At 39.4% G+C, this 12,364-nt stretch overlaps 1 protein-coding gene across 2 annotated transcripts in view; it reads left to right on the forward strand.

The window, feature by feature from the left end:
• KLHL8 (kelch like family member 8) overlaps positions 1–11,388 on the forward strand; it is a 122,316-nt gene extending 110,928 nt beyond the window's left edge. The window contains exon 10 of one of the 2 annotated variants that reach the window (XM_073599891.1): positions 10,783–11,388. In XM_073599891.1, the coding sequence (XP_073455992.1) occupies positions 10,783–10,906 (124 nt within the window). In that variant the 3' untranslated portion in view covers positions 10,907–11,388. The remainder of the gene's footprint in view (positions 1–10,782) is intronic. The other variant, XM_073599900.1, reaches the window with a different exon arrangement.
• The last annotated feature ends 976 nt before the right edge of the window (positions 11,389–12,364 follow it).

The raw sequence follows: 12,364 nt of genomic DNA on the forward strand, positions 1-12,364 counted from the left end.
CAGAAGAGCTTACAATCTAATAGGGTGGGGTAGGTGGTACAAAAGGTTGTAACTGTGGGGAATGAGCTGATGGAAGTGGTAAAAGATTAGTTAGAGACGTTATAGGCTTTCCTGAAGAGATGAGTTTTCAGGGAACGCCTGAAGGTAGCAAGAGTAGGGGATAGCCGGACAGGTGGAGGTAGCGAGTTCCAGAGGATGGGAGAGGCTCTGGAGAAATCCTGGAGACGAGCATGAGAGGAGGAGACGAGAGAGCTTGAGAGTAGGAGGTCTGGAGAAGAGCGGACAGGATGATTTGGGTGATATTTGGAGACAAGATTGGTGATGTAGGTCGGGGCAGAGTTGTGAATGGCTTTGTATGTTGTGGTTAGTATTTTGAATTTATTTATTTATTCGCTGGGTGATTGGGAGCCAGTGTAGGGATTGGAGGAGAGGGTTGGCAGACACTGAGCGGTTGGTAAGGTGGATAAGTGTGGCAGCAGCATTCATGATAGACTGAAGAGGGGATAGCCTATAGAGAGACAGGCCAATGAGAAGGGAGTTGCAATAGTCAAGGCGAGAGATAACAAGGGAGTGAATGAGGAGCTTGGTGGTTTCATTTGTTAAAAAGGGGCGAATTTTAGAGATGTTACGGAGGTGAATTCTACAAACTTTTTACAACGATTGGATTTGAGGCTGAAATGACAAGTCAGAGTCTAGGATTACACCTAGTACCCTGGTGTGAGGGGAGGGACTGATGGTTGCATTGTTGATTTTGATGGAAAAGTCCTAGAGGGGGACACGGGCGGGGGGGAATATTAATAGCTCAGTTTATGTATAGAGGTAGATGGTGCCTAATGGGCAAAGTTTCAGAAGCCTTTTTTAGATTCTTTTTTTCTCAATAGGTCAATATTTAAAGGCCAAGTTCTTTCTTTCTTTCTTTCTTTCTTTCTTTCTTTCTTTCTTTCTCTTTTTCTCTTTTTCTCTTTTTCTCTTTTTCTCTTTTTCTCTTTTTCTCTTTTTCTCTTTTTCTCTTTTTCTCTTTTTCTCTTTTTTCTTCTAAATTCCAGCTCCCCTATGTACTAATATAGCATTAATGTACCACTTTTGCAGAAATGACAAAGCTTTCCATTTTACACATACCTCATAGCTGATTAAAAACGCTTTTCCATTACTTCTGCCTTACTTTCTGGACAAACTAAGCATCATCTAATCATCCACCCTCCTACCTACTACCCACCTCCAGGTGCATGTTTTTTTTCTTAAATGAAGTGCAATCAATCTGTAATCACTAAATACATAGATGGAGATAGATATCTAGAGATATATATATATATATATATATATATATATATATATATATATATATATATATATATATCTCTAGATATCTATCTATCTCCATCTATATATATATATATATATATATATATATATATCTGTATATCTATATCCTCTCTAATACAGTGGGGACGGAAAGTATTCAGACCCCCTTAAATTTTTCACTCTTTGTTATATTGCAGCCATTTGCTAAAATCATTTGAGTTCATTTTTTTTCCTCATCAATGTACACACAGCACCCCATATTGACAGAAAAACACAGAATTGTTGACATTTTTGCAGATTTATTAAAAAAGAAAAACTGAAATATCACATGGTCCTAAGTATTCAGACCCTTTGCTGTGACACTCATATGTTTAACTCAGGTGCTGTCCATTTCTTCTGATCATCCTTGAGATGGTTCTACACCTTCATTTGAGTCCAGCTGTGTTTGATTATACTGATTTGGACTTGATTAGGAAAGCCACACACCTGTCTATATAGGACCTTACAGCTCACAGTGCATGTCAGAGCAAATGAGAATCATGAGGTCAAAGGAACTGCCTGAAGAGCTCAGAGACAGAATTGTGGCAAAAGCACAGATTTGGCCAAGGTTACAAAAATTTTTCTGCTGCACTTAAGGTTCCTAAGAGCACAGTGGCCTCCATAATCCTTAAATGGAAGACATTTGGGAAGACCAGAACCCTTCCTAGAGCTGGCTGTCCAGCCAAACTAAGGGGGAGAAGAGCCTTGGTGAGAGGTAAAGAAGAACCCAAAGATCACTGTGGCTGGGCTCCAGAGATGCAGTCGGGAGATGGGAGAAAATTGTAGAAGTCAACCATCACTGCAGCCCTCCACCAGTCGGGGCTTTATGGCAGAGTGGCCCGACGGAAGCCTCTCCTCAGTGCAAGACACATGAAAGCCCTCATGGAGTTTGCTAAAAAAAAACACCTGAAGGACTCCAAGATGGTGAGAAATAAGTTCTCTGGTCTGATGAGACCAAGATAGAACTTTTTGGCCTAATTCTAAGCGGTATGTGTGGAGAAAACCAGGCGCTGCTCATCACCTGTCCAATACAGTCCTAACAGTGAAGCATGGTGGTGGCAGCATCATGCTGTGGGGGTGTTTTTCAGCTGCAGGAACAGGACGACTGGTTGCAATCGAGGGAAAGATGAATGCGGCCAAGTACAGGGATATCCTGGATGAAAACCTTCTCCAGAGTGCTCAGGACCTCAGACTGGGCGGAAGGTTTACCTTCCAACAAGACAATGACCCTAAGCACACAGCTAAAATAACGAAGGAGTGGCTTCACAAAAACTCGTTGACTGTTCTTGAGTGGCCCAGCCAGAGCCCTGACTTAAACCCAATTAAGCATCTCTGGAGAGACCTAAAAATGGCTGTCATCCAACGTTTACCATCCAAGCTGACAGAACTGGAGAGGATCTGTAAGGAGGCATGGCAGAGGATCCCCAAATCCAGGAGTGAAAAACTTGTTGCATCTTTCCCAAAAAGACTCACGGCTGTATTAGATCAAAAGGGTGCTTCTACTAAATACTGAGCAAAGGGTCTGAATACTTAGGACCATGATATTTCAGTTTTTCTTCTTTTAATAAATCTGCAAAAATGTCAACAATTCTGTGTTTTTCTGTCAATATGGGGTGCTGTGTGTACATTACTGAGGGAAAAAAAATGAACTTAAATGATTTTAGCAAATGGCTGCAATATAACAAAAAGTGAAAAATTTAAGGGGGTCTGAATACTTTCCGTCTCCACTTTTATATACACAATTCTTTTTTTTTTTTTTTTTTTCAGGGTAACAAAGCTTTAGTCTGAATAGTTTGAATACTGTCCGTCCCCACTGTGTGTGTGTGTGTGTGTGTATATAGATATAGATATCTCTATATAGATATCTATCTATATATATATATATATATATATATATAGATATATAGATATATCTATATATCTATATATCTATATATATATATATATATATATCTATATATATATATATATATATATATATATATATATATATATCGATATATATATATATATATATATATATATCTATATCGATATATATATCGATATATATATATATATATATATATATATCGATATATATATCGATATATATATATATATATATATATATAGATATATATATCGATATATATATATATATAGATATAGATTATTTTTTTTCCTTTTTTTATATATTAATAATATGTATGTGAGAGATAGAGATATATTTGGAACAATTTTCGTTTTTTCAGGTATTTATCAAAACATATTCAAGCTATAGTTCAATAATGGACATGAGCTTAACATGCATGCGCTCAGGTTTCATTTGAGGGTATGTACATCCAAATTGGAGGAAGGGTTTGGGAATTACAGCTCTTAATAGCCACCCCCCCCCCCTCCCCTTTTTCAAGGGACCAAAAGTAATTGGATAACTGTATGAAAAGCTGTTTCATGGCCAGGTGTGGGCTACTCCTTCATTATTTCTTCATGAGTTAAGCAGAAAGGTCTGGAGTTGAGTAAGTGTGGTATTTGCGTTCAAAGGAGCTGTCCATGCAAGTGAAACAGGCTTCAAAAATGAAACAAATTCATCAGAGAGAGCAGCATTTTTGAAGAAAGAAGCACAGCAACATAAAAAGGCCTGGACATCCACGGAAGACCACAGTGGTAGGTGATTGCAACATCCAGACAAGTAAAGGACACTCTCCAGGAGCTGGGCGTATCCTTGTCAAAGTATACAATCAAGAGAAGACCCCACAAGAGCAAATACAGAGGGTTCACCACAAGGTGCAAACCATTGATAAGCCTGAAGAATAGAAAGCCAGATTAGATTTTGCCCCAAAAAAAAAAACCTATAAAAAAAGCCAGACCAGTTCTGGAAAAGCATTCTTTGGACAGATGAAACTAAGATTAATCTGTACTAGAATGATGGGAAGAAAAAAAGTGTGGAGAAGGCTTGGAACAGCTCATGATCCAAAGCACACAACATCATCTGTAAAACATGGTGGAGGCAGTGTGATGGCATGGGCATGCATGGCTTCCAGTGGCACTTGGTCATTGGTGTTGATGATGTGACAGAAGACCAAAGCAGTCGGATGAATTCTGCAGTGTTTAGAGATATACTGTCAGCCCAGATTCAGCCAAATGCAGCAAAGTTGACGGCGCTTTACAGTACAATGATCTAGAACAAACTGCAAAAGCAACCCAGGAGCTTTTGAAGGAAAAGTGGAATATTCTGCAATGGCCGAGTCAATCACCTGATCTCAAACCAATTGAGCATACATTTCACGTGCTGATGGCAGAAAGACCACAAACAACTGAAGACTGCTGCAGTTAGAGCCTGGCAAAGCATCAGAAAGGAGGAAACCCAGTCTTTGGTAATAATGTCCATGGGTTCCAGACTTCAGGCAGTCATTGCCAGTAAAGGATTCTCAACAAAATATTAAAAATGAACATTTTATTTATGATTTATATTCATTTTGTCCAATTACATTTGAGCCCCTGAAAATGGGGGAACTGTGTATAAAAATGGTTGCAGTTCCTAAAATGTGTACTTGATATTTATGTTCAACCCCTTGAATTAAAGCTGAAAGTATACAGTTGCAGTTCCCAAAATGTGTACTTGATAATTATGTTCAACCCCTTGAATTAAAGCTGAAAGTCTGCACTTCAAATTAATTAATTGTTTCATTTTTATTTTATTCTGGTGACATACAGAGCCAAAAGTATGAAAATCGTGCTTGTGTCCAAATATATATGGAGCTTTACCGTGTGTGTGATTATAATCAAATAATTTACAGTGGATATAAAGTCTACACGCCCCTGTTAAAATGTCAGGTTTATGTGATGTAAAAAAAAACAAAGACAAAGATAAATCATTTCAGAACTTTTTCCACCTTTTTAACTGCTTGCTGCCTGCCCACCATCAAATGACAGTGGTGCAGCTCTCGTTCTGGGAAGCCGTCATATGATGGCGTCCCAGAACGGCCACTCTCACGCGCCCATGGGGGCGTGTGATGATCGCGGCCATGTTGCTAGGACACAGCGCGACCCTGATCTGTGTAAATAGCCGCGTCCGCAGCTCTTCAACCATGTGATCGGCTGTGTCCAATCACAGCCGGTCACATGTAAACAAGGAGATTCCGGTAATCGGCTCGCCTCACACTATCAGCGGCATCTCCTCACAGGGGGACATCTAGGGATGTAATCAGGGCACTGATCATCAGTGCCCTGATTACAATATAGCCATACAGTGGCAGCAATCAGTGCCCATCACTGCCCACAAGTGCCACCAATCAGTGCCTATTAGCGATGCCAGTCAGTGCTGGCAATCAGTGCTGCCCATCAATGCCCATCACTTCTGTCAAAAAATGCCCATCAGTGCCCATCTGTACCACCTATCCATGATGCCTATTAGTGCCCATCAGTGCCACCCAACAGTGCCCATAAGTGCGGCATATTAGTGCCGCCTCATCAGTACCCATAAGTGCCACCTCATCAATGCCCACCAGTTCAGCCTATCAGTGCTGCCTCATCAGCGCACATCAGTGAAGGCGAAAAATTACTTGGTTACAAAATTTACTGACAGAAAAAAGTTAAAAACATTTTTTCAAAAATTTTTTTTTTCTTTTTTGTAAAATAAAAAACCCAGCAGTGATTAAATACCATAAATAAACAGAATCCACCCTCCAATGGTGCAGATGGATAGTGGTGCTAACTATAACAACAATGGAAAAAAAAAAAAATTGCTTAAAACCCCACCGTTCTTAGTACCTTGGGGTGAGTTAGAGATGTGCTGAATCTCAAAGGTGATGCATCATAACTTAGCACTCACTCTTATAACACATAAAGCATTAGTGATCTAAATGAATAGAACACTCCCGTGTGTACAACAAAATAAATGCCCCCCAATATTCCAACTAATATGTGATGAATATATATTACCATACACCACGTGAAAAAATACAAATAGTTCCTACAATATATAATCACTTGAAAAATATATAAAAACCGAAAATAAAATAGTATATGAAAACTAAAAATAAAATAATATAATAAAGTCCAAAGTGAAATAAAAAAAATCCAAAAATAGTCCACAAAAACAGTGATGATAATGTGTGACAAGAAAACACCACTCCAAGAAGAAAGTGCAGGTGTCCTCAAAATCGTTCTGCTGTGATCCGCAAATTTCACCACACATCAGTGACGTGATTCCACTCCCTTCTGAAATTCAAACTCACCAGCTATTAAGGCCTCCCACTCTCGTGTTTGGCCGAACAGAGCCTTAACCCACTCTCATGGGGGTTAGCATGCGTTCCAGATCTCCACTGCTACACACTGGCTTTCCTCCTCATAATCGTGAATTCATATATGAGATAAAAGAAATGCTTCAATAGTGTAGTATCGTTAAAAAGATCAATTTATTCACACTAAAACTGCGTCAAATGAACTCACATTCAAATAAAAACTGGTAGGCAAAACACACTTCACAGTAGTATGGAAAACCGCACGGCACACTGAACAGGATACAAAGCGAAACCACAACACACGGCCATGACGGACCCAGGGAGTATGGAAGCTGGAGTACGTCTCACCCGCCTGCAGCGACCCGTCCTTTGGCCGATCCCCGCTCCGTCACCTGTCACTCCTTCCTCTAATTTAAGTGTTAGATTGCCAGACAGCTACGCCCCGACATTAAATACCACCAAAAGAGAGCTCTATTTGTGTGAAGAAAATTATAAAAAATGTGTTTGGGTACAGTGCAGCATGACCGCGCAATTGTCATTCAAAGTTCGACAGCGCTGAAAAATGGCTTGGGCAGGAAGGGGGTTAAGTGCCTGGGAGGCAATTGGTTAATGTGACCTATAAACTGTACAACTCGGTTGAACAACAAACTGAAATATTTTAGGTGGAGGGAAGTAAAAATAAAAAAAATAAAATATATGTTTGCATAAGTTGCACACCCTTTAAATTATTTAAATTTGTTGAAACACCTTTTGATTTTATTACAGCACTCAGTCTTTTTGGGTATGAGTCTATCAGCATGGCACATCTTGATATGTCAATATTTGCCCACTCTTTGCAAAAACACTTGTCATGTTGCGAGGGCATCTCCTGTGCACAGCTCTCTTCAGATCACCCCTCAGATTTTAAATCTGATTCAGGTCTGGGCTCTAGCTGGGCCATTCCAAAACTTTAATCTTCTTCTGGTGAAGTCGTTCCTTTGTTGATTTGGATGTTTATTTTGGGTCGTCATGCTGAAAGATGAAGTTCCTCTTCATGTTCAGCTTTCTAGCAAAGGCCTGAAGGTTTTGTGCCAATATTGACTGGTATTTCGAACTAATCATAATTCCCTCTACCTTGACCTAGGCCCCTGTTCCAAAAAAAAAAAAACAGCCCCAAAGCATGATGCTGTCACCACCATGCTTCACTGTGGGCATTGTGTTTTTTGATGATGTGCAGTGTTGTTTTTTGCGCCAAACATATCTTTTGGAATTAAGGCCAAAAAGTTCAACCTTGGTTTCATCAGTCCATAACACTTTCCACATGCTTTTGGGAGACTACAGATGTGTTTTTTGCAAAATTTAGCCAGACTTGGATATTTGTCTTCGTAAGAAAAGGCTTCCGTCTTGCCACTTCTACCCCATAACCCAGACATATGAAGAATGCGGGAGATTGTTGTCACATGTACCACACAGCCAGTACTTGCCAGATATTCCTGCAGCACCTTTAAAATGGCTGTAAACCCTGTTACACCACCTTTACCTACAGGTAAGCCTATAATGAGGCTTACCTATAGGTACCGTGAATATCTCCTAAACTTGCACAGTTTAGGAGATATTCCCTGTATCCGCATGTGCCGACATCCTCGGCACTGAAGAAACGCTCCGCTCAAAAACATTTCTTCAGGAGCTGTGCAGTGACCGGCGGCTCATACGTGGGAGTGCCGTCATCGCGGCTCTGGCCAATCACAGCGCCGGAAATTAATCCGGGAGACATGTCACCGGTCACAGCAGTGTGGGGGGATCGCTGCAACAGCTTTGTTCTAAAGTAAGTATTTCATAATGAGCTAGTATGCAATGCATACTAGCTCATTTATGCCTTTTTTGTTTTGCAGGGGTTTTTTTTTTTTTTTTTTTTTTTTGGAGTTTACAACCCCTTTTAAAGTTGTGTAGGCCTCTTGGCAGCATCCCTGACCAGTTTTTTTTATAGTCTTTTCATTAATTTTAGAGGGACCAGTTCTTGGTAATGTCACTGTCATTTTCTCCATTTGATGATGACTTTCTTCATTGTGGTCCATGGTATATAGAGCTGTGCCGATGTTCGATCACCCGGTTCTCAATGCAGAGGCGCAGGGGGACAGCGAGGTAAGTATGAATCTAAAAAGAAAAAAAATACTAACCCATACTTCTCTTTTAAATCTTTTAATTCTGAACATAGCTACATCCCCAGTAAAAAGAGGGTGTGCACATTTATGCAACCACATAATTTTAGTATGTATGTATGTATGTATATATATATATATATATATATATATATATATATATATATATATATATATATATATATATATATATATACACACTGTTACTGATTTAAAATTTTCGTGTTCGATTAATCGATTTTTTTTTTTTAATCGGACATAGCGGGGCATGGCTAGGACGTCACACGTCATAAACTCAGCCTTACCGTGCCCATAATCGCAGCCTCACCGTGTCCACGGCGAGGCTGTGATTATGGGCAGGGTGAGACTGCATTCTGGGAACGGCCCCAGTAACAGCCCTAATATAAATAAATAAATATATATATATATATATATATATATATATATATATATATATATATATATATATATATATATATATATATATATATATATATATATATATAAAATTTTTTTTTGTTTGTTTCGTCTTGCATAGATCTGCTATTAGGCAGAGTGTGCTGAGCGATCAGATATCATATCCTGGGTTCTGTAAAGCATGCCATACAATCTCCTTTAGATCTACCATCAACTATGTAGTTCAAGGGCCTGCCTGATTGGATACAGAGTGATTAGATACATGGTGTGTCTTCCTATTATATAGTTTTGGCGAAGCAAACACACATTTTGCCATGTGAAAAAAAATGGCAAGCACTACAAAATGCACAGGAAAAAAAACACCCAACCCACAACTTCCCAAATGTCCCATGAGCCACATGTAGCGCACCCCATTGAAATCAACGGGCTGCCCTATACGTGTCACGGGAAAAACTAGCCAAAAAACATGTACTCCCACTATGCTAAATGTGAATGGGACCTGAAAGTTAAATGATTGTTTACACAAGAACAATGAGGCTCCATTCACATCTGTGTGTTTCCAAACGATTCTCAAACTGCACAGAAAATGCCTACTTTCCCTTGCATTTCAGAAATGCGCTGCACCAAAAATCCCCAAGATAAACTCTAAAAAAAACAAAAAGTTATGGAGCTTCTTTGGAGCGATTGTTGCTTTGTAGGGCAACCCATTCAAGTGGATGGCCTGCCCTATGCGTGACAAGTGAAAATGCTCCAACACCCAAAAAGAAAAAAAACGGATATGGGCATGTGAGTTTCAGCTACGTCGAGATGTGAGGGGGATTGATAGCTGAGTGTTTGCGTCCACTCCCTCCTATGTACTTGTATAAAGTTGGCCATACACTATGCAAATTGATTGTACAATCTCTGTACAATTTCCTTTTTTAGATTTACCAAAACTTTGGAATGTAAGGACCCACCTATCGATCCATTCACTTTGTATCCAATCAGGCAGGCCCTTGTACTACATACTGTACTTGATAGTAGTTCTAAAGGAGATTGTACAGATTGTCTAGTGTATGGTGAGCTTTACAGAACCCAAGACATACTTTTGTTTTAAAAGTACTACAGCTCTATCCACATAAGCTGTTATCTGCTCACTCAGCACACTCTGCCAAATGAATGATCTATGCAAGATGAAAGTTTAAGGTAGAAAAAAAATTCAATGCCTTTTTTGTATTTAGTGAGAACAGTGATCACCGATTGATTGCCTTTCATTTAAAAAAACGTGCACCTAGAAGTGGGTGGGTAGGTAGGAGAGTAGATGATGCAGGGTGTGTGCTAATGAGGTCAGCTGGTTAACTCCTTCCTGTGTCATGACCTAAAGTCAATGTCCAGGAAGTAAGGCAGGAGTAATGGAGAAGTTTTTTTAATCCACTATGAGGATAGTGAGGTGAGTGTGTAGAATAAATGGAAAGATTTGTTATTTCTGCAAAAGTACAGTAATGATATATTGGTACATAGGGGACCCGGGAATTTAGAAGAGTTAGAAAAGGTGAACTTAGGCTTTAAACATTGTGCGGTTTCTCATAATTGACAACATCCCTAGTATTGCATATTTCACCAAATGACTTATTGTCCTGCTCGTGCATGCTCTTTTAACTTAATTTTTTTTTTGTCAATAGGTGGGAGCTGGTTGGCTCTGTGGCTCACTGCAGGGCTGGTGCAGGAGTGGCTGTCTGTTCCTGTCTGTGTACTCAGATCCGGGACATTGGTCATGGATCAAACAATGTGGTGGACTGCATGTAAACACTCCTTACGGATTGGAATTAACATTTAATAACAAGACTGATCTCTTTGGATTCCTTTAAATCGCTGCTCCGGGCAATTAGACCTGAGTGCCAGCAGACCGATTATAAAGTATAGAAATATACTTTGGGTTTGGCACAATGTGATGAAATGAAGGTTGCACTGAAGCTACACTTGTGCTTTTGTGACAATTTGTGGCTGTTACGTGTAGTAACTTGGCAATTCTTTTTAACTGTATTCCTTTTCAAAGTCTTGATACGTATGCCTAGGTTTAGTAGGTATTACACCTAGTAAGTTATTTTGTTGAAGTGCCAAATGGTATTTGCATACAAGTCTGCACATTTTCTGCGAAAAAATATTTTTGTGTCCTGTGTAAATATGCATTGTTTTGAAATTTAAATATGTGTATATATAGAAGTCTATTTATTAAATATTTTTGTTCACTGTGGAATGGCATTACACTAGTAGTGATGTTAGATTTGCAAAATCATTCTAAAATTAAAGTTGCCTTTATACATTTTTGTAAGCAGTGTCATAATGTAGATCTTCTATTGCTGCAACCATATGTACAAAAATGTTACTGTTCCTTCCCAAGGCTATATTTCTTTGGATGCAAAAATATTCAATGGTTGTGTCATAAATTTGATCTGGTTCATATGCTCAGGGCCTAGTCTGACCTTTTTAGGCAAGGCAACCCAAGTGGCATTTAAATGTAATTTGTCCAAAAAATGTACCTGCCTTATTTCTAGCACACCACAATACAACACTTGCAAAAAGGAACACATGCATGCTTTTCTCTGAGCAGCAGGTGCGCCTTGGCCATGGGGTGCCATTGAACACATATACACTGGGTGTTAACCAGGGTGGATTTGATTTAAATCAAGTCGATTTAAATTACAAGTAAAAAGCTTGATTTAAATCATAATTTTTATAGGACAGCTGTCATCTCTGTCCCGCAGTGGCGCCTCCTCTGACCTGCTGTTGACTCGCCGATAGTCCCATTCACTTTAATGGCATAGCTGGTGATGCGGCAGGGACACAACAAGGTGAGGGATGTGGCGGTAGCAGGTGAGTGGATGCCCGCTGAGGGATAGATTTTTCAGATGGATCTGAAATGACAGGTGCTTTTTAAATGTAAGGACTTATTCTTGCTGGTAGTTAAATTCTTTATTTGCAAACAAAGTGAAAATTTCCGATTTAGAATAATAAGCTGTCTGGTTAGTAAAGCAGCGATATCAGAACCGATTCAATCATACAGTTTGTAGTGTACAAAAATTTGCAAAACAATGGGGAAAAAGGAATATTCCTGAACTTTGTTTTATCTCATGGTTACTGTGAAATTGTGTGAATGCATCAATGCAGTGCATGTTATCTCAGCTTGCAGAGCTTGGATTCATTGAATGAATGGGTGACAGTCAGGAAGGGTAGAGGGGGAAGTGCCAGGGAGGCCGATCCAGG

This window comes from Aquarana catesbeiana, linkage group LG01, assembly GCF_042186555.1.
Source record: "Aquarana catesbeiana isolate 2022-GZ linkage group LG01, ASM4218655v1, whole genome shotgun sequence".
Lineage (NCBI taxonomy): Eukaryota > Metazoa > Chordata > Amphibia > Anura > Ranidae > Aquarana > Aquarana catesbeiana.